The sequence below is a fragment of the Arachis hypogaea genome, chromosome 20 (assembly GCF_003086295.3).
Source record: "Arachis hypogaea cultivar Tifrunner chromosome 20, arahy.Tifrunner.gnm2.J5K5, whole genome shotgun sequence".
Classification (NCBI taxonomy): domain Eukaryota; kingdom Viridiplantae; phylum Streptophyta; class Magnoliopsida; order Fabales; family Fabaceae; genus Arachis; species Arachis hypogaea.
In genome coordinates, this window is record NC_092055.1 from 25,286,229 (window position 1) to 25,309,963 (window position 23,735).

Below are 23,735 nucleotides of genomic sequence, written 5' to 3' on the forward strand. Positions count from 1 at the left end.
ACAACAAAACATTTATGCTTACACTATATCTCTAACCTACATAACATATCATACAAAAGTACTCAAATTCACAATTAAATTTGAACTTACCAGTATCTGAGATTCTGACGAAGGGCCACACGGAGGCTCCATTGACACCCATTGCCGACTTGACGGCACTGCACATGGTACTTTAACCGGTCGGACTCGATCACCAGGTACTCAGCACTCCTGCGAATACTGTAGTTCTTCACACCTTGAAGCACCGCCTCTCGGCTACTGAACCTGTGGCCGACCCAAAACTCTACACCGCCGTCTAGGTTGTAATCCGCTTCACAGATGTCAGAAACCGGGGTCCTCTCATGCATGGCGTCCAGATCTAGACTGTGATAGTGACTTGGCACTGCCGATAGCGCTGGAATCGGGTGAGGTGGAGGCAGCACATGACGCGCCACAGCCCCGACAGGTGTCTCTGGCACAAACTTGTCCTCATCGCCACCATCGGACGACTCACTGTCCGCACTGTCTGCTACGTAATCTTCGTCCGACTCCTCCTCACCCTCCTCTGCCTCATGCTCCGGAATGACGACATGAATGGGCGGTGGTGCGAGAGGTCGATCGTCCTGCACATAGATTTCGTGTACGGAACCACCACTACCACCGTGACCCACCTCGACGGACAACTCCATTACCTGTTCTACCATGATCCTCCCATGAATGTCGAACATTAGTCGCACATGCTCGTCCCCTTGAAGTCGAAATAGTCGAAACCGGAACACTCCATTTCCCATGGGTGACAGCAACCTATACCCCACCCTACCTATCTCCCTCGCTTGTGTACCACCGAGCTTGCTCAATATCAAACTCTTCAAATCTGACAACGTCTTCACACGCTGAGTGCGAAACAATATCAAATCCTGATACTCAAATGTCACCCTTTTGTCGCCATTTCTCATACGACAATTGGAAAAAACAAGCACAATTATGAATGGATTATTACTGGCCATTCAGCTTTGTTTTTGCGAGAAAAACGAGACAAAGAAAGGATATGAAATGTGTGTAGAGAATACCAAGAATTATACATCTTTTATAGATGCTAAATATTTGTCTTTTATTATTTTATTTACAGTGTAAACGAGATACATGCAATGTCATCTCGTTTACATTGTAAACGAGATATAGCAAGGGAATTTAAATCGATAAATACTCATAAAATTATTTATTTTTGTAAATATTATATTTATTTTATTTATTAAAATAAAAAATCCATAGTAATAGTATGGATAAAAATATTACTAAATAAAAACAAGTATTCTCATTTACCAAAAAAAAAAAAAGAAGTATTCTCCAGAAATTAATAATGCCATTTTGCCATAGTGATATGCGGTGCTCAGTGTCACCGAAAGTGATTTGGATGGCATGATTTCTTAAAACTAATATTACATATATATCCAATTATATATTGTTAAGGTAATAAAAATAATTATTATTTATTTATATTTATTGGTTAAATAGTCATAAAAAAATAAGTTAATTTATTTATCAAAATTTTCGGTGTTTGTAATTAAATAAAGGTTTTTGTCAAATTCAGATATATATTGAAAAAATATTCAGTTTGGTCCCTAAAATTATACTCAAATCTCACTTTAATTCTTAAAATTTTAATTGTCTCAATTTAGTTTCTAAACTTTTCAATTGACTCTGTGACGGAAACCACCGCAAGGACTAACATGATTAAAATTTGACAAATTTAGGAATTAAATTGATACAATTAAAATTTCAAAAACTAAATTAAAACTCGAGTATAATTTTAGGGACCAAATCGAATATTTTCTCATATATAATTTGACGTAATACTTTTAAAAGATGAAAATAAAAATAAATATCTATAATATTTAAGTGTAATTTATTTATTTTTAAATAAATAACGTATATTTTGTTTTATATTTATTTTCTTATCAAAATAATATTATAGTCATTAATTTTTGAATTATTTATTTTCCAATAAAATAGATATATGTTAGTTGTGTAATTTTATAGTTAATGTTTTAAAAGTATTTAATTTTTGGTGATTTTATTTTCAAAAAAATAATAATATGAATAAGGTCACTATAATATTAAAATAATGAAAAATATATAATAAACGAATTAGAGGGTAAATAATATATTAAAAACACGAAATTAATTTTATAAAAACAAAAAAAAATCCGGTGAAACATAAATTTTATATTTATTAGAATTATATACGGAAATCAAGAACATTTTGAATATGAAATTTTAAATGTGTTTCAAATCAAATAGAATTAAAAAAATAAATTAATAGCTATAACATTTATAAATAACTAGTTTGTAAATAATACCAATAAATTTATATTAATATTTTTGTACATAATAACAATGTTGCCCTTATGTTAAATAGATTGTCTGGTATATCCACCAATTACTCTAAATAAAAAAATCTTTAATTTCACCGTTAACAGTAATTTGTATTCTCCTATCTTATTTATATCTATATTTTCAGTAATAGTTATAGAAAGGATTATGTACGATTTTAGTTCCTAAAATATAGGTCGAAAATTTTTTTCATCCCCAATTTTTTTTATTTTTTATTTTTGCATAAAAAATCGTTCCTAAGATTTAACTTTGTTTTAAAATAGTCATTTTTACTTAAATTTTATAATTTATTATCAAAATACCCCTAAACAAAAAATTATAAAATAAAATAGAAAGAAAAACAACAGAAAGAGAACGACGAGAGGGAGAAAGAAAATAGGGGAGGGGGAGGGAAGAAGGGGGAAGGAAAAGTGGCGACGCTGCCTGTGATGGAGAGGACGGATGTCGACACCAGCAGATCAGCGAGAGAGGACGTCCGCCGCGTCGCCGTTTTGCTCCTCCTCACTAGCTTGTCATGTTGGCATTCTGCTGCTGCTCCTCCTCCTCGCTAGTTCGCCGCGTCGTCATGCTCCTTCTCCTCGCGTGTCGCCGCAGCTCTGCTCTTTGCCGCTGATTTGCGTCCTCACCGCTGCTTTAAGAGAGGCGTTGATGGAATCTAGGAACGATGTTGATGCCGCTATTCCTCGCCAATCACCGTTGCTCCTCCCTAGGGTTCCAATTGTGCTTTTGATTTGTTGATTTTGTTAATTATAGTGTTCATTTTTCTGATTTTATTTCTTTGGTTAATTACATTGTTAATGTGTTGATTTTATTAATTACATTAATTTTGATGTTATTGTTGTTGTTGATTCTGATTTTAGTTTAATTTTATTGTTGTTCTGCGTCTGTTTCTTCTTATTCCGAATAGAAAAGAAAAATGGAGAAAGGAAATGAGAATGCTGACAGTAAATGGTATTAAATGTGTTTTTTTGTTGTTTTTTGGAGTTGAGAGAAATGGTGATGGTTGCTCTTTTTTTCTTCTTTTCTAATGAATTGTTGTTGTTGTTGTTTTTTTTTTTTTTTTGCTTCATTGGTTATTTCTGATTCTGTGACGACAAAAAAAAAAAAAGAAGAGATATTGTTGTGTGACAGAAAAAAAAAAAGAATGAAAATTGAGTATTTTGGTGAAGAAAAAAAAGAGAATATTTAAACAATTATTATTATTATTATTATTATTATTATTATTAATAACAACGGTTCTAATTTAATCATTTATTTTAAACAACTAAGTATAACTTAAATTTGTAGATGTTTGTGTTTTTTAAAGTAATATATAAGGGTATAGTATAACAATTATTAAAATCTGAAGACGCATCTTAGTTTTCAGTTAATTCTAATAGTCCGACCAAGTATATTTTTGTTCAAATTAATAACCAAGTTGTTTAAAATTTTGCAATATCTTAGTTTTAGCCTGAAAATTAAATTTACATTTTAAATCTTTAAAAGACAATTAAACGTTTTATTTTAAATTGTTATTATAATATCATTAATTTGTTTTAGTCAACCAAACATTTTTTTTTAATTACTTTAGATATTTATTTATCCATAACGACTTTGCACCATCCTCCGAGTAGAGTTTGAGTCGACGATTAAATATAAATTTTAAATTTTTAATAGATAATTAAACAAATTTATGTTAAGTTCTTTTTCAATATTTTAAGTTTTTAATCCAAACTTGAATATTTGTTATTTCCTTTTAACAAATAAATGTCCTTGGCCCAAAAAATAAATATATCCATGAATAAAATGTGTAAATATCAAGAGAGAGAGAGAGAGAGAGAAAATTCACGGTGCATTAAAGGAGTCAGAGAAAAAAAACAAAAAATATTTTGTCCTTATAAATATAAAGTACGGCTCCAATTCACTCTAAGTGAGTGTATTAATCTCTATTACTAGATTTAATTTGTTGGTCCAAAAAATATCCCTCTCCTTATCCATACAAAAAAAAAGTCCCATTACATGTCCAACATAACTAACCCACGCCGCAGCCTAACAGCTTTGACTCCAACAACTATTAATTTGGCTAATTATGTCGAACAACACTTCAAAGGTTTTATATATGGCTGACTCTTTTCCTCTTTCAATATGTAGTTTAGGAGAGTGTTTGATAAATGCACTACTGACTACAAGACAAAACACAAACCTAATAGGCTAATAGCTATTCGTACGTGTCATAGCGCTATGCCAGTAAAGTGGGTGTTATATGTGAAAACTTTTTTATTTTTGTCTAACGCAACTTCAAAACATTCTTTTATGAAAAAAAAAGATAAATAGGTCTAGAAAGACCTTTTACATGTAGATTTCGTTTGACCACTTTATGGATGGTTTTCTTAGGTATTCTTCTGCCTTTCATCCCTTATCCATCTTCCATCTCATCCACCCTCCTGACTGGGTGCTCTGTTGGTCTTCTTCTCACATGTCCAAACCACCTGAATACGATTCTACCATCTTTTTTGCAATAGGTGCTATTCTAACTCTCTCTTTTATATCTTCGTTCCTTATTATATCCAATCGTGTATGACCACTCATCCATCTCAACATCTTCATCTCTGCCACACTTAACTTATGTTCTGCTCCCTTTTGGTTGCCCAACACTCTGTACCATAACACATAGCCAGTCTGATAGCAGCGCAATATAATTTATCTTTAAGTTTTAAAGGCAATTTTTTGTCACACATAAAACCAGACACACTCTGCCATTTTGACCAACCTGCTTAGATCCTATGATTTATATCCTGTTCAATCTCTTCATTATCTTGTATGATACACCCAAGATACTTAAAACTTTTAACTTTTCATAGGATGTTTTCTCCAATCTTCACCTGTGTATTAGGGTTTTTCCTACAACGGCCGAACTTACATTCTATATATTCCGTCTTGCTACGGCTTTTGCACAGACCATATACTTCTAGAGCTTCTCTCCATAAATCCAACTTCTTATTTAGGTCTTCTATTGACTTTCTCATAAGGACGATATCATCGGCAAAAAGCATGCACCATGGCACAGACTCTTGAATATACTCTATGAGTATTTCCAAGACTAATGTGAAAATGTATGGACTTAAGGATGATTCCTAGTGTAATTCTATACCAATAAGAAATTTCTCTGTCACACCACGTTGAGTCTTTACACTAGTTGTAGCCCCATCATACATGTCTTTAATTGCATGAATATATGCGATCCTTACTCTCTTCCTTTCCAAAACCTTCCATATGACCTCCCTTAGCACCCTATCATACGCTTTTTCCAAATCAATAAACACCATATGTAGATCTCTTTTATTACTACGATACCTCTCTATCATCCTTCTTAACGGGTATATAGTTTCAGTGGTGGATTTGCCTGGCATAAAACTAAATTGGTTCTCTGTTACTTGTGTCTCTTGTCTTAGCCTCTGTTCTATCACCCTTTTCCATAACTTCATAGTATAACTCATGAGCTTGATCCCTTTATAGTTTCTGCATCTTTGTATATCCATCCCCCTTATTCTTGTAGATAGGTACCAATGTACTCTTTCTCCACTCATCTGACATCTTCTTTGACCTTAAAATTTTATTAAAAAGCTTGGTTAACCAACTGATGCCTTTCTTTCCAAGGCTCTTCCAAACTTCGATTAGAATATTATCGGGTCCTACTGCCCTGCCATTTTTTCATCTGCTTTAGAGTTTTTTTAACCTCGAAGTCTTGAATCCTTCAATGGTAGTCGAAATTTTGATCTTCTTCCTTGTGCATAACCGACCAAAGTTCGGAAGAGTCTTCTATCATTCATTAAATAACTCATAGAAGTAGCTCCTCCACCTTTCATTGATCTTCTCATTTGGAGCCAAAACCTCTCCGTCTTTATCTTTATGGACTTAACCTGATCCAAGTCTCTCATTCTTCTTTCACGACTCTTTGGGATTCTATATATACCTTTTCCTCCTTCCTTCATGCCTTAAGACTGGTAGAGACCCTCGTATGCTCTTGTTTTTACTTCACTTACAACCACTTTTGTCTCTTTCTTAACCGCCTTATATTTTCCCTAATTATTTGCATCGTGATACAAAAATCACTCTTTAAAACACTCTCTTCTTGCTGTTATCATTTCTTGTACACTCGCATTCCACTACCAGGACTCCTTGTCTCTTGGTCATATCCCTCTAGATTCACTAAAACTTTCTTTTGCTATTTTTCTAATAACTTCAGCCATCTCCCTCCACATCTCCTCCGCGCTTCCATTCCTTTTCCACTTTGCCTCTTCTCTTAGTTTCTCACCTTTCATCTGCCACCACCTCGTCCTTGGGTTCTTCATATGATGTCTTTTTCTCAACTTTTTCTCAATGAGAAAATCCATGATGAGCATCCTATGTTGTGTTGTTAAACTCCCTTCCGTAATAATTTTATAATTAATGCAAAATTGTCGGTCGACTCTCCTCAACAAGAAGAAGTTGATTTGGGAGCTTGTCATGCCACTCCTATAGGTTATAAGATGTTCGTTTCTCTTTTTAAAATATGTATTTGTGATGAAAAGGTCAAAGATTGAGGAAAAATCCAATAACGTCTTCTGACACTGTACACGAGCCATACAGTGCATTACTTCTGAGCAACGACATAACTTTAGTGCAATAACGTCTTTAATCCATGCCATAAAGATTCGACTAAGTTTTTATGTTGGTTGTCAAAAGCCTAACACAATTCTTCTCCTTTATCTAAGCTTGGAACTAGCTATGTACTGCAGATGTAGCATAAGCGGAGTTATATATTTGCCTTTATATAGGCAAAATTTTCTAATAAAATATAAATTCTTAACAACTAATAACAATTTTTAATGAAAGTAAAGAAGCATGTAAAAGTGCAACTTGTTTTACTATTTGATTAGCATGCCTATTTATTTGACTACTTGATAAGCATGGTTATATAATTACAATAAATTTTAGTCATAAATTTTGAGTATTATTTTTTGCAATTTAACTAATTTTGATTTGTCAAATTTGATATAATTTCTATAATCTTTTATAATATTCTTACTCTTATCAATATTAATGGATTCAAGTTGTATTTTTCTTAAAGATTTGGATATCAGTTGTAATATCTACTGAGGTGACGATGAATTTGCATGGAGTTTGATTAATTATTATTAGGGGTAAGTACGATTTTGGTCCCTTAAGTTTAGTGCCAGAATCGAATTCGTCCCTCTTGTATATTTGGGTTTAAAATCGTCCTTAATGTTGCGTTTGTATTTAACTTCGGCCTTAAAATTTGTTTCGGACATAAATGCCCTTTTCATCGTTAGGGTAGTTAGAAGAATGGTTATATAAAAATAAAGGGAATAGGTATATGTTAACCCCGAAAAAAGAAGGGCAAGTTGCTTGAATCTGGAACTGCTGCCGACACCACCGTCGTCCACGTCGAGGAGGGAGAACGCCATGGCTGCCGAAAGCTTGATCTCGTCTCGAAGCAAATCTTCCTCGCATGGAGCGTTGCTGCTCTGTTCCCATGGTGAGAGGCCGGTGCTGCGGACCTCGGGGACGAAGGAGAACTACGGGTGCAGATTTTGGGGCTGTGTTTATTATGGGGTTTGTTTTTCTTTCTTTTCTTCTGAGTTGAGTTATTTGGGTTGAGGAGTGGAGATTGAAGATGGTGATTATGTGTAGGTGCATGAAGGCTGCAACTTCTTTCGTTGGGCAGAGCCGGAGACAGAGGTGGGAAACCCAGAAATTGCAAGGATAAAGAAGAAGGTTGCCTCCCTGAAATCAAGGACGAAAGCGGCAGAGTGGAAGTTAATGGTCGTTGCTCTGTTAGGGTTTGTTGGGTGGGTTGGGTTCCTGTTTCTGCTGCTGCAGAATTTTTCTATGTCTAGGACTAAGTGTGTAATTCCATTGAACCTGGTATGAAAAGGGTGTTTGGGTATGATGTTGTTGTTGTTGTTGGTAAATTCTTTTAGGGTTGGTTTTGTTGACTGTGTTTTGGTGAGAAGTGTTTTGATGGTAAGTTATTAGGTGACAATGATGTACCTGGTATGAATGTGTTATGTTGAATTGGTTCTCAACATGTATAAATGACAATTATGTTGCCATGGTTGGTTGTTGTAATGTGAGTTTGATTTCTGCTTGGTAAATACCTGTTTTCCATTACTGACTAATATCCTAACAATATAACAATCTTGAATCAAAGACAACCTCATCTGAATATGGTAAATGTCATAATAACATAGATAATAAAAAGTGTTTCAGGCACATAGGTAATCCCAAAAGGGTTGGCTGGTCCAATCCAGCAACCAAGTACAACACATAGATGCTCATAGGCAAAGTTGACAGAAATATAACATAGCAAGAAGTAGCTAACAAATCACACTGCACTTTCCCAGCAAAGTTCACAGAAACATAACCCAAAATAAGACAACATGCACAAAATACCCAACAGAATACACAAAAGACAACATAACCCAAAATAAAACATATCCCATTTTCCTTTTCCTAAAGCATTTCCCATTTCCTTGGAGACAACTTTGCCATTAACTTCAGTTTCTTTGGAGAGATGTGAGGTGCTCCGGAGAGCCTGGCAGAGAAGTGACCAACAGGTTGGCTTGAAGATGTGGTAAGGGCAGGCTGAGATGAAGGAATAGTTCTGGTGGCTGGCTGTGATGAGGATGAAGGAGGTGCTGAACTTGTTGGGCTGGCAACCTTGTTGGGCTGTGGAGCAGGTTGGGTTGAGGAATTGGGCTTAGTAGTTCCCTTGGGCCTGCCTCTAGGCCTTTTGGGCTGTGCTGCATTGTTGGATTGGGCTGCAGAGGGTGGCTGAGTTGCTGAAACAGCTTTCCTCTTGACAGATTGCTTGGGATTGGGCTGGAAAGAGGCAGTCTTCCTTCCTTCCTTGGCAGGTAGATAGTTTGTCTTGGTGCTTCCCTTCTGCTGCTTTCCTTTGTTCTTTGACTGCTGGGCCACACAAACATATACAATTTAATAATGGGATAGCAACAATAGCTGAGATACCAATTAATAGAAGGAAGACAAATTAAAAATCATACCAACTCCTCAATAGGTTTAGGGCATCTGCTTCTGTTGTGCCCAACAGATCCACACAGAGAGCACCTTTATTTCTCTCCCTTCCTTGATAGGTGAGTGCGGCTACTCTGCTCTTCATCTCCAGCAGCTGCTCTCCTCTTTTTCACTGGCCTGTGACTAGGCCTTCGATAGGGGGGAGGCATAACATCAGGGTGTGCAGTCCTCTCCCAAAGATCTACTCCATTCAAGGGATGTATGATTGACTCATAGCACCTCATGTAAGCTTCTTTCTTATAACACCCAGCCACAAAAGGTTCTAAGTCTAGTTCCTTGAACTTGATGCAACTGATAGCATGGACACAGGGTATGCCACTCATCTGCCAAATTCTACATGAACATTCATGGGATCCTAAGTCCATCGCAAACTTGTCTAATCCGTTCACCACTTCATACTTCGAAGCTGCAGACCAGTATGGTCTCCAATCCTCAGCTGACCTAGATCTCTTCTCCAACCTGAATCTAATCCTAGGTAAGATTGTCCCTAAATAATTTTGTGCAAGTTCTCTATTTTCTGCCCACCTAGTCATTAGTTTTACCCTGATTTTCTCTAACATGGTGACTATAGGCTTCTCTCTAGCATCAACAATGGCAGAATTAAAGCTTTCGGACATGTTATTAACCAATGTATCTACCTTAGAGTTATAAGTGAACCTAGATCTAGACCAATACCTAGGAGGGATAGCAATTAGGTACCTATAGGCCTCCTGATTCACAGCTTTCACCTCGGTCATATGCCTCTCCCAATCCCTCCAGTGAGTTGCCTTAGCACACTTCCACATCAGTTTCTTCAATTGTAATCCTGGAAACATTTTTCTGAAGTTGCTGTACAAGTGTCTCACACAGAACCGATTATCCACACCAGGTATAACCTCCTCATATGCTGGCAGCAGACCCTGCACGCATGAAATCAAGAAAATTGTAATCAGGGAGAATTGAATGGATGTCATTCATGCTATAAATTTAGTGTACTTTGCTTACTTTTTGTTGGTCAGACATGAAGGTAGATCTTCCCATCTTATCCAGCCCAACATCAGATGCAAGATGACTTAGAAACCAACTCCATGAGTCCTTCGTCTCGGCCTCCACAACCGCATACGCAATCGGCAGCATTTGGTCATTGGGATCCCACCCAATTACAGTTAGCAGTTGTCCTCCCTGGGGTGTCTTCAAAAAGCAGCCATCTAGGCCAATGAAATCCCTGCAATGCTGGAAGCTCTGCTTGCATGCTTCCAAGCATACATAGATCCTCTGAAAGATGCAGTAAGTGGTCCTTGATGATGCTGGTGCTTCACTGTCAAGATCTGGGGACCTCTGCACTTGTATGCGAACTGAGGATCCTAGATTTGCCCTCATAAGCTCCTGTCCATAATCATAAATTCTTTTATACTGCTCTCAGAAGGTTCCCTGAATTTGATCAAGTGCAATCTGCTTGGTTTTAGTGGCCAGTGACTTAGTGACAGTCAAGTTCCATTTCTTCTGTGCCTTCAAAACCAACTCCTTTATTTTCACCTTCGGATTTGATTCAACCTTCTTCTTAAATGCCTTGCCGAGCCATTTCGAATGTAAGATCCCCACCCTGTGTGCTTGTGTGCATGTGTGTGTCAAGTTCATGCTGCGTAGCTGCCAAGTTTTCTCACCTCTGACCTTTGCAGCATACACCCAGAAAGGACAATCCCTCGAACAAACAGCCCTAACCCTCTGCAAATCACACTTCCTAAACCTGATTGACCTTGCCGTATGCACAGCATAAGCAGTTACATTATCTTTGAACTCCTCCCGAGATGCATACACTGTGCCAACTTCCCATTTGTATTGACTCATATCTTTCTGAAGCTTGTGAACTGGAAATGTGAAGCCCTCATGCTCTAAATCAGACCCAACATGGTGATCAAAATCTAAGTCATCACTGTCTCATCCCTCAACATTCTCAAACTGCTCATTTGCACAAGCATTCTTATTCACAGCCCTAGGTTTTTTACTCATCATATTCTCATCTTGAAACCCACTTACCTCAGGATCAATCTCATCATCACTATCAGTAAAGTGCACATCATCTTCACTATCGTCCTCTTCCCCAGATGGATTGTACTCTGAATCGAGACTGTCACTGTCACTAGATTTATCATACCCAACTTCATTGTCGTCCTCTGCCCCAGAGTCAGCAGCAAATGGTTCAGATTGCTTTCCCCCCTCATCTACTTCACCATACGGAACCAGCTCCTGCCCCTCACTAATGTCACCCATCCCATCTTTATCCCCAACATCAATGTATCCAACATCAGGAAACATCTCTTCGTCCTGAACCTTATGGACAACATATAACTCTACATGGTCTCTCAACTCTGCTATTCGACACATCTCAATGGAATCCGCATCAGTTTTAAACAATTTCAGATTTTTCTCCATGTCTTCAGCAACTGGATCCTTGAACCATAATGATGGGATATTCTCCTCGACGTAACCAAGTTGCTTTAGCTCAGCATACGCTTCAAATAAAGACCACCGATCATCATCAATCTCTTCTATCACCGTTGTTTCTCCTCCCACATACTCTAACGGACCGTTCTTATACGTAAACCATCCTCCATGGTAAACTTTCACTTTAAAATAACCCATCGTCTTCTACCACACCCTGAAACAGAGTACAACAACACCTAGACATTAATATAGAATATCAAACAGACGGACCTTCCTAATCCCTACTCTCCACACACATGGCCTCATTCCAATGATAAATACACCCCCAAACCCTGAGTAATCTAACCCGAGAATACCCACTGCAGCGAGAGCTACCAAACTGAAAAGAAGGAACAAAATCATACCTGCTCAAACCCTATCAGTAATGCTTCAGCGACTCTTCACGTCCCTTTCTTCCAGTTCCTCGATCTCGCCTCCTCTCTTCAGTTTCAGTCCATCAACATCTACGGTCCTCTCTGATTCTGGGTTAGGGCACAATGTATTGGATTTCCTTTATGAAGCATTGTGAATAAAGGCTGGTGTAATAAACGTTAAGAGTTTCTCATCCAAGGAAAGAAACCAAGCGTTTCCCGCGAAATGAAAAGGGTAGAATTGTCATTAAAAAAAATTTTTAATTACAAAGGACGAAGTTAAATACAAATGCAACATTAAGGACGATTTTAAACCCAAATTTACAAGAGGGACGAATTCGATTATGGCACTAAACTTAAGGGACCAAAATCGTACTTACCCCTTATTATTACTAATATAATGTATAATACAATTAAATTAGGTGTACACTAAAATTAATCATTAAAATGATAGAATACACATTAAAAATAAATTAAGTTATGCATATATTTATATATAAATACACAGTGGTTAATTTTAATGTATAAATAATATTTTTGTATGTAATAACATCTTATTTGGAGTCATATCTCATTTATAAATTCATGGTTACTAAAGATTGATAATTTGATTTTGGTTTGAGTTAAAGTTCTGACTCTTGAAATTTAATTTGAGAAAGTGCTATAGTTGGGACGTTCTACGATAAAGAGGTAAATTGGTATAGATATAAAGATATTGTCACTAATTAATCCTTGTTGAGTTTAGCATACAAATAATAATATTTTGGTGATGACAAACATAGTGTTATTTGACTTTATAACCCAGGTGTGTTTTTTATGAGTTATTTAGTGATGCAGGCCTAAGCCATGATTCATAATGCAGCCCAATCAACGAAGCCAAGGAATCCAACTTGAAAGAACAAGTACTTCCAAGGCTGCTGAAGGAAATTAAATCCATAGCCCAGCCTATTATCATTTAAGCAAAAAGAAAGCAACCCTCATCTTCTGCTATGTTCATTTTGGGTAATGCTTAGGAAAAAAAAAGAGAGTTCAGTTTTCTCTTACCAAGAGCCAAAGAATAAGAAAAGAAAGCTAATCAAGGAGGCTTTGTAGAATCAAGATCAACAGAAGTAAATTAAGCATAACCAGAAGGGTTAAAGGTAATTTGTTTTTATTTATATGCAAGTCAATTGCTTATAGTTTTCTTCTTTCCTCTGCAAGTCAATTGCTTATAGTTTGGATTTGGCAAACCTATTGAAGAATCTAAAATCTATGAAGCTGTCATTGCACACCTTACTGCACTGTTTATTTCTGATTTTAAATTCCTGATTTTTAAACTGATGGAAGAAAAAAGAGGTAAGATCTCAAATGGTTCAATATTCAAGGAGTTGACTTGTGAAGCAAACCCTAGCTGAGGAACAAAGCTCATACAAAAAGGAAAATTATCTTTATTTCTACTCAAGGAGAGAGAACTCGAAAAGGAGAAGAGTAAAAACCTCACAAACCAAGTTTGAAGTCTTGGAAGCATTGCACTTACACTAAAGGGAGCATTCCGCCAAGATAAAGAACAATGTTTGAGAGTTCAGAATTTGGGTTCAACATATAGAATTTGAGCTGTGAATCATCATCTTCTTCATAGTTTATCATTGAGTATTCTGATTGTATATTATATTTCTCTTTGTTTCTATTCAGTGGTAAAAGGCATAAAAGAGATGCATTGAGAAAAAGCCATTGAGAGAAAAGACAAAGAGAAAAACTTGGAAAGAAAAGCTAAGATTTAATTCAGATCTCCTTTGGTTGTATTTCTGTTTTATTTCTTATGTCTGAGTTGTATCTCTTGCTAAGTTGGGTAAGCGCTTAGGCTGCGTTCGTTTTTGGAGACAGTACTCAGAGACATGGACAGTGAATGTTTAAAACATGTTTGGTAGCAAAGACATAGACACTGGACACATTGTCTCTTGAATAATTTTCTTTACTTTTGTGTCTACTCTTTTATGAAGGACAATGATGGACACATGATTTGACAAAGTGAACACATATTTTTTAATGAAAATTCTTTCCCATTTTTCCCATAGATATTTTTATTATTCCATTGTTACCATTTTTAAATTATATCAAAAGCCCTAATTTGATGTGTTCTCTGTAACGGCGTTCTCCTCCGAGGTAATCTTTTCCATGCTCTCTGTCTCATCTCTTCTTCTTCCTTCTCTTCTTTTGATTTTTTTTTTCGTTTCACTTCCCAGGTCTTGCTCTCTGTCTCCTCTCTTTCTCTTCTTGCTCTCTTGGCCCCTTCTTCTTCTTATTTCTCTTCTTTCTCAGGTATTCTGTTGTTTAGTACTTCATCTTCTTATTCTTCATTCTTTTCTTTTGTTTCTTTTTCTTCTTCTCTGCTTCTTCTCCTCTTTATTTTTTTGTTCAACTAATTTAACTACAATATTTTAGCAGCAAATTATTTATTAGAGCTTGTCACAACTTTTGGAATTCACGTGTTCTTCTCTTTCTCAGTCACGCAGGTATAACTTTGCCCCTCCTCTCCTTGCTTCTTATTTTCATTTGTACTTTTTTACTTTAAATTATTGTGTTCTTCTGTCTTCTGTTATTTTTGTTTGTTTATATTATTTGTGATTTGAAAATGTAAAAATTGAATATGAAAAGGAAAAATTGTCTTTCTAATGTTAAAATTTTTAATTTATACAATGATGTTGTAAATGAATGATTGAACATATTTTGTTCTAAATGGAATAATGGATGGAAAAAATTATATTGAACTCTTCTATTTGTTTGAATGCAAAAATAAAATAATTAGTGGGTTATGTTGTTATTTTTATTGTTGTTGATTATTTTTAGTATTTATGTTATTTTATAATAAATTATGATTTATATTTTTGATCTGTTGTTAGGGAAGAATGGAACCATTGGACCGCTCTAATAAATTTAGGCGATTTCTTTTTTATTTATTTTATGATTCAGACGGAGCTTGAGATAGCTACAATATTAGTTTTGATGTTTACATTTTCTTTATTTGAAAAATAGGAGAAGGAGACATTTGTTGATTAGAAATAGAGAAATTAATAGTAATTCCTTAAGACGAAATGTGTTAACCTACATCATAGGAGGAGGCGATAGGAATTCTACTTGGGAATCAAGGATGAGTGTAGATACATTAGGAAGATTATGTGAGTTATTTAAAGTTTAGGGTGGATTAAGCGATGAATGTCACGTAAATATACTTGAGCAAGTTATTATATTTTTAATAATATTAGCTCATCATAAAAAGAATCGCACACTTCAAGTTAGATTTTATAGGTCAGGAGAAATAATAAGTAAGTATTTTAATAAAGTATTGTCCTCGATAATACGTGTCCAAAGTCTATTGTTTACAAAGGCTATTCCTGTTTCAGATGACTGCATTGATCCTCGATGAAAATGGTTTAAGGTAAGTCTAGTGAATAAATGCGATTCTGGTTTTGTATTATATATGATGTGGTATAGAGTTAGTTTTGACACTTCAATTTCTTTGGTTTAGAATTGTTTAGGAGCATTAGATGAAACATATATAGATGTGATTGTCCCTGAAAAAGATAAATCAAGATACCGAACAAGAAAGGGTAAAATATCAACGAATGTCCTAGGCGTATGCAATCGAGATATGACTTTTGTGTATGTACTTAGTGGATGGGAAGGATCTGCATCGGATTCAAGAGTCCTTAGAGATGCTATTTCATGTCGTAATAACCTCAAGATATCAATTGGTATGTAATAGTTAAATTTTAGGTAACAAAAACACTTTAAAACTTTTAGTTCATACAAATTTTTTAATCCTCATAACGTATCTATTTTAATTTATAGGGAATTATTATTTAGTGGATGCTGGTTATACTAATTGCAAGGGGTTTCTAGCACCATATAGGCATACTCGATATCATGTACGAGAATGGACCTATGGTAGAAATGCACTTAGAAACTTTCGAGAATATTTTAACAAGAAACACTCTTCAGTTAGGAACATTATTGAGCATTGTTTTGATTTACTGAAGAAGAGATGGGCAATTTTGAGGAGTCCTTGTTTCTACCAAATCAAGACACAAAATAGAATAATTATTGCATGTTGTCTATTACAAAACTTTATTCGGCTTAATATGGACTCCGATCTTGAGGAGGACATATTACTTGAGAATGAGCAAGTGCTTATTGGAGAGGAGCATGGTGATAAACAAGATGGCGATGATGAAATGATTGACAGTGTAGAGGGCAGTAATGAATGGACAGTTTGGCGAGACAACTTAGCACATGAAATGTACAATGAGTGGATGCATAGCCGAATCAATTTGTTGGTTTATTTGTTGTATGTGTATTTTATTTGAATTATTATGATAATTTGTTGTGTTAGATTTTATATTGTAAGACTTAATGGTGGAACTGTAATCGTTATTGATGTTGTGTTTTGATTAGATGTACCCCTTTTTTTTTGAATATATTGTATTGATAAATTATAAAAATGATGTCATGATATTCTTAGGATGTTCACTTGAATTTTGATTGAGTTAATCTAGATTTTAGGAACAAATGGGCAAACATATCTGGACTGATAAAGATATAGAAGTACTTGTTGGTTTTATGGAGGAGCTTGTCGTTGAAAGAAGAAGAGCTGATGCAGGTCAATTTAGGCCTGGATCTTTTGAGAAACTTGCTGCAAAAATGAATGAGAGATTTTCAGGTGGTGGCTTTCAAATAAGTCATTGCAAAAACAAGGTTAAGAGGCTGAAAGAGAAATATCAATTTGCTGTTGACATGGCAGCCTGTAGCGATTTTGGACGGGATGATGTGAAGTAATGTGGTTGTGGACAACAAAAAAATCCTAGCTGGTTATATGAAGGTTGGTTTACAAGTTTTTTTGTTGAATTAATTTTATTCTACTTGATAGTCTGTCCTTCTTTGTTGATCTTTTATTTTTCTTTTGACAAACAAGGAGTAAGGTTGTATACTCCAGGAAAGCCTTTTTCCCTTTATACGCGCTTGGAAAAAATATCTTGTAAAGAAAGAGCAAACAAGGATGTTGTTGTATGCGACAATGATGCTGAAGAAGAAGTGCAAAAGAATGGGGATGGAGAAATAGATGAAGAAGATATGGATATGTTTAACTCATGATTGCAGTGAATCTCTACTCCAACAATCAAATTTTGTGGCTTCATCTTCTAAGAAGAAACAAGGAAAGAAGCCTTACTCATCTAAAGCGGCAAAGGATACCAAGATGATGAAGGAGTTAACCGACATGCTGAAATATGTGTTTGTTCAACAGGAAAAGCATTTGGATGCTTTTGCTCAAGCTATGGTAAACACTCGTGAGAAATAAAAGACTGGTGATATACTTAACGAACTTGGATTCACCGTTGATGAAGTTATTTCTTATTTCTATTGCACTCAAGTTCTCCACAAATCCTCAACTAAAAAAAATGTTTTGGTCATTAAAAAATAGTCAAAAAGCCGGATTTATTAGAGCTATATTGCATACTTAGAATTAGAGTTAATCTCTTTTAGAGTTATCATTTTGTCACATGTTAATGCAAATTTAGTATTGTTTAGAGAATTTGGTATTTCAAACTTATAACATTTTGTTATTTTGTGCAGAATTAGGTTCAAACGTGCATAATTTTGAATGCATAATTTTGTTGATGTTAGTGCATAATTAGTTTTAAGTATTGGTTTCAATTATGTTAACGCAGAAACTTATTCAAAATTAGTGCTTAATTAATTTTAGTTTTTTCTTCAATTTGCAAATGTTTCTTTTGTTTATGTTGAATAAAAAATTTTAGTCAATTGTGCATAAGATAATTTTATTTATGTTAAGCATGTGCAAAAGTACTCATCACAAATGATAAAATGACAATAATAAAATCACATGATATGACACACATATAATATCTAGCTCTCTCATATACACGCTCAAATCTAAGATTTCATCCTAAATTATAGTTGCTAGCCTTGATGCCTATGAGCCTATGAAATTATTAGATGACAAGCTATCCACCAGCAACTGGCATTCCCCCAAGACCTTCTTTCTTCATAACCTTTTTGCTGCTGCTTTTCTTTTCTTTTCCCTTAGCTCATTTTCTTTTAGGAATTTTCTTTTTTCACCTTAAGCTATCGGCGGCTTGACCTTGGTAGAATTATGGCAGGAAGATCAACCTGTGTTAGATTAACAATTGACAAAATCACCAAATTAAATGGATGAAACGAATCTTTCAAACTTGAAAATAATTGAAGGATGCTTGATAATGTTGCAGCTGAAAAGAAAATGATTGCTACTAAATATGTTATATAAATCTTGCTTCACCATGAGGAGAGCAGATACTAAGATCGATAGGAACAGAAGAAATGCACTTAGAGCAACCAGTTTCTCTGTCAGTCTCATCAGAGATCTCTTGCCAAACGGCAGCTAAAGAAAATGAAAATTAGAATGCATAAAGAGTTTACTCTTGAATGAATATGGGAAACTAAACTTTTAAAGTTGTAGAACTATACAGGTTAACAAGAGAGTTTGAGAATTCTTAGTTATTATAATTATTAGAACAGGTTATCACTTAGTTATTACAAAATAATCGTAAGCAACATTTATCAGATTAATTACAATACATACATGATAGGGGAAAAAGAAAAAGAAAAAAAAAAACTGATTATTGAAAAGGAAAAAATAGTTCATGTTACAGAATTACCAAACTCAGTAAACTTCTTCCTTGAAAAATGCATAAACTCTGCATACTCCCTCCTTTCATCAATCTAATGGAATTGAAAAGTGGTCACTAGATAAGCTAGTTTTCCAATTACAATAAAAACATAGAAAAGACAAAAATATTAAGAAAAACACTACAGATCATTAAACATGATTGAGATAAATACATGTCACTATGACATGGTGAAATCAATCCAGCATACCATCTAGGCCAGTTTTCGGCCCAAAATTTTGGCCTATTTGGAGCAGTAGGTTTAAATCGGTCACAATAAAATGAGTTACAAGTGTCTATCTGCAAAATAATTGTGAAAAGTTAGTGTATCACTTAAATATGACTAGCAGTATAGAAATGCAAAAAGAAAAGAAAATTTGTTTTCATATAAATAACAAAAATCTAAGAATTATAAAGTACAAAAAGCTAAATTAGTACTTTTCCTAAGCTAAATTAGCAAAATAATTTCACTTGTCGCATGCAATAAGTAGAAAACAGCAGCCTGGATGAATTAAAGCAACATGTTTTTTAATTTGTCATAAATTTTGATGGATTAAAACATAGAGCTTGAGTAAAATATGACCAATGGGATAGTAGCATTTTTGTAGCAAAGACAATAGAGGAAACATTACCCAAATTCATTCATGATGAAGCTCATCCACATACACATATATAGCCATTCTAGATATAGCTCAAATATTATGACCAGAAACAATAATCAATAACAAAGATGATTCACAACACTATGCTTGATTACTGAGTATTATGTTTACCTTCAATCTTGATTATTTTATATCTCAAGCACATTTTAGACTTAAGTGGCCTCTAATAGTTAACAAGACATCAAATAATCATATATAAAATTAATGAAATCATAAAAATTATTTGATGTACAAATATTTTGATAAATTGATTCAACAAAAATGCAGAAAAGATAAAATTCATCCTTGGCAATTAATTGACTAAATTAGACATTGCTTGACTAACCTGTTTTATATTATTACACTGGCTCTTTCTATCCTTTTTGTCTACAATTCGCTAAAACAAAAACATGTAAATGGGTTAACTTCACACATAGGTTTTTTTTTTATCAAATAGCAAATATGTATCTTGTTTTCATTTTTTCTTGTTAGAGGTAGTTCTGTTAAAGGTAAAAGCTAGCAAAATCAAATTAAATTGAACACCCATCATGAAAAAATCAGCCCAGCATCAACCTCATTGTGTTATTCACTTCTTCTTAATTTGATTTTAGTTTTAACCGGGTTGACAAATTGAAGAACCAAACTGAAGTTCAAAACAAATAAATAAAAAATTGCACAGCAACACAGCAAAACCAGAAGCATACCAAATCGAAACAGAAAATGAAAAAAAAAAAGAAGAAAACTGGAAAGAAAATAGGAGTGTGAGTGAGAAAGGAGTAACAAACCAAAAACTACCGCTAAGAGAATTGAAATTTCAACAGAGATAAAAAAACGTATTCCTCTAATCCTTTCGCGATTTTATAAGAAGAGTTTAGCTAGGGGTGGACTTCAGATTTTTAGATTTTAGAAGAGGAGAAAGAAGAGATAATGAGTTCATGTTTAGTGAAGGGTTAGGGAGGGCAAAGAACAGATACAGGGAGGGAGAGGAGGGTATGTCTATTTTAGTCATTTTATATAATATTTTAGTCTTATCTATGTGTATCCAAATATAATACTGGACATTACATTAGTGTCTTGTCCATCATATCCAAACACAATACACAAAAGATAATTTTTAGTGTCTCTGTTCTATTGTCTTTGTCTCAGTGTCATGTTCTGTCCTATTTCCAAAAACAAATGCAGCCTTAGTATGTTGAGAGTCTAAGAAGTTGCCTATCCAAGTCAAGTTTAGGTAGAAGCTTGATTTGTACCAGATAGAATTAGGTTAAAACCTAGGGAATTGGAGTATCTAATATTTGATATGATAGTGAAAATTCCACCACTGTTGTAGTGGAGACTGGATGTAGGTTGCATTGCATTGCATGAGGCAACTAAACTAGGATATATGGTTGTGTCATCTTCTTCTTTCCTGCATTGATTCTGTTTTTTCACGATTTATGAGACAAAATAAAATTGTCTCCTACATATTCCATCTCATAGATAGAACAATAAACAACAGTCATTACAGATTATCACACCAGTCGTGGAGAAATCAACTGGATATTAGATCAATCATGATCGTCACCCGCTAGTCCGTACTATCTGACTGGCCATTTCCATGGACATGCATAGTACCAAGAGTATCCGGCCCGCCATGATAATGACACAAACGATCACAGTAGATTATTATGTGGGTAACGGGGTGTGGCAACTGAATTCTAAAAACAGCAAAAAACATTTAAACCTGTTACACAAAGTGAACCAAAATGTTACAAGACTAGTCAGTATATGATGGTTCTGGTTCTGCTTAAAATATTCATCATCCTGTCATGATATGTTTAAAATTCAGTGACCTTAATGTTCAGTTGGACACCTATGGAATAGAATATATAATTATGTCAAACGATATCGTTAACAAATTCAGAAACACAAGAATGAAATCATTTAGTTATAGCAACAGGATTTTACAAAGTAAGTTACAGGAATACTGCCAAAAGCACATGTCATTCTAAACTGGTACTAAGCATAACAACAGCTAACAAAACCCTCGTGTCTAATTTAAATGAAATGATAAAAAAAATCCCCAAATATACAAAATAATTGGCTATGCGAAAGATTGAGAACCCCAACACCACTATCACGAGCATAAATCAAGTCCATGACATGGGTTCAACAGACTATGACCGTGGCTGTGTCAACTATACAAAAAAATGGAAACATACTAACATCACAGCCTCCGCTAGCCCAGTGATTTACGTATTAAAATGAAACAAATCTAATGAGTCTAGAACTGAAACTGTTGATGCCATCTGGATAGTCTCAGTGGTTGAACTATGCATAGGAAAATTAGTTAGATAAGAACTTAAGATTTCGTTGACTGAAGCAATGACACAAAATTAGTTCTTGTAAAATTTGAGCCTGGCCACGCATCTGTTATAGTTTGCTAGGTCCCCCTTGACTGAAGTTGTAAAACATACATGCATAACAAGAAAACAATGAAGGATCAAAGGAAATAAAAAATTTGTCATAACAATATCAACAACACAGAAAGCCTTATGTCAAGTTTGTCACAAATATTACACGCTTTCAATGCGAACAATCTATTAAAGAGGTCTAACAATTAAAATACATTACAGTGCCATAAATACCGACGAGTCACCATAAGCGTATTCATCTACTTAGTAATCCATCTGTATGGTCAGTTCTAAAACTACTCATCACACGATAATTGAGATTGATGCATCGTAGCACATCGTGATGGTTATGTTTCCATCTGTTTGGTCAGCTATGACCTCCATGGACGACTCCACTACGACGTTGTTGCAGGGAGCACTGAACTCACCTTGGGCACGACCATGTTGTAAGACAATTAAAGTTATCGTTTAGTGACTATACTAACCAAAACATGGAAACAACTGAGCCATAAAATTTAATGATAACTTACCTACTCGACGTCCATCACCGATATAAATTTCCATCACTTCCAGACATTATTATTCCTCTGATTATCAGAATTAGAGTCCACACGCGTCTTTAGTGAACACTTCTTGCATTTTGCAGATTCACGTTTAAAAGTCAAAATCTTTCTATTTTTTGGAGGGGGCCTTCCGTTTAACCCTCACGGGACTACGGATATTGAGATTGGCGTCGGTTTCAACTCTATGACACTAGCTTATTCCACTTCCACCATGATTAAAGGATGCACCATAGTCGCTGCATGAAATGTTTCAGGAAAGACTGACACGGAACTCCTTGAGCAAGTTGTGCAGGAGGTCGCTGTACTGCTTAGAGTGTATAACTACTTCTGCAACCTTACTAAAATGGTCCTGAAGGCAGTCATAATGCTTCATGTGCAGCTGTCTATGATTCACCATGTAGCAACTCGTGATGATGAAATGCCTTCTGAAAATCCTCTTGCTCTACCTCAGAAGCAAATACCGATTAAGGATAGTTGAAACTCTCTCCCATTGAAGCACAGCCAGTGAATGACAGCACATAATGGCCTTGAACTCAAATAACAAGCAATTACACCGTACATAACCCCCTTCCCTCTCGAACTTGACTTGGTGCCTAACTTCTCGTCGTCGGCCTACTATCTTCACATCATGGACCACCTCATGGACTTAGTTATCATCTTCATCTCGGATCAACAACACAATGCAGTTCATCTTCTCTCGAAATTCACGCTGCACCTTCTAAAAGATGTCATTAGTGTATTCAGACTGAAACTGCACTTCAATCTCGCTGTTGGAGCAACATGGCATAACCTTGTTTAGAGAGTCAAAATTCTTGGTGGCCTCCTTTTCCACCCTAGAAATTAAAGCATTGTTGTACTAGTTTACAAATTTGGCCAACATTGTCTGTGAGTTCAAGTACTTATCAAACAAAAAATGGATGCTCTCGCTTCTCTGAGTGGATGATATTCCAGCCCAGAAGTCAACCTTCAGATACACTGGAACCTAGCATCTGCGATCATTCCACAGCCCTTGCAACCATTTGTTATCCCAAGACAGTAGCTGTTTACAAAACCAGTCCAATTGTCTTCAAACTCTTTTACAGTCAAACTTTGGTGGATTACTTCACTCATTGTAACATGAATTTCTTCATAGCAACCATATCCTTTCAACTTC

At 35.2% G+C, this 23,735-nt stretch overlaps 1 protein-coding gene across 1 annotated transcript; it reads left to right on the forward strand.

Annotated features, from left to right (window-relative positions):
* Positions 1–15,912: 15,912 nt before the first annotated feature.
* Positions 15,913–16,711, forward strand: LOC112785632 (protein ALP1-like). The gene is made up of 3 exons (XM_025829083.1): positions 15,913–16,015; positions 16,113–16,560; positions 16,654–16,711. Exons 1-3 carry the CDS (start codon positions 15,913–15,915, stop codon positions 16,709–16,711), a joined length of 609 nt encoding a protein of 202 aa, XP_025684868.1.
* The last annotated feature ends 7,024 nt before the right edge of the window (positions 16,712–23,735 follow it).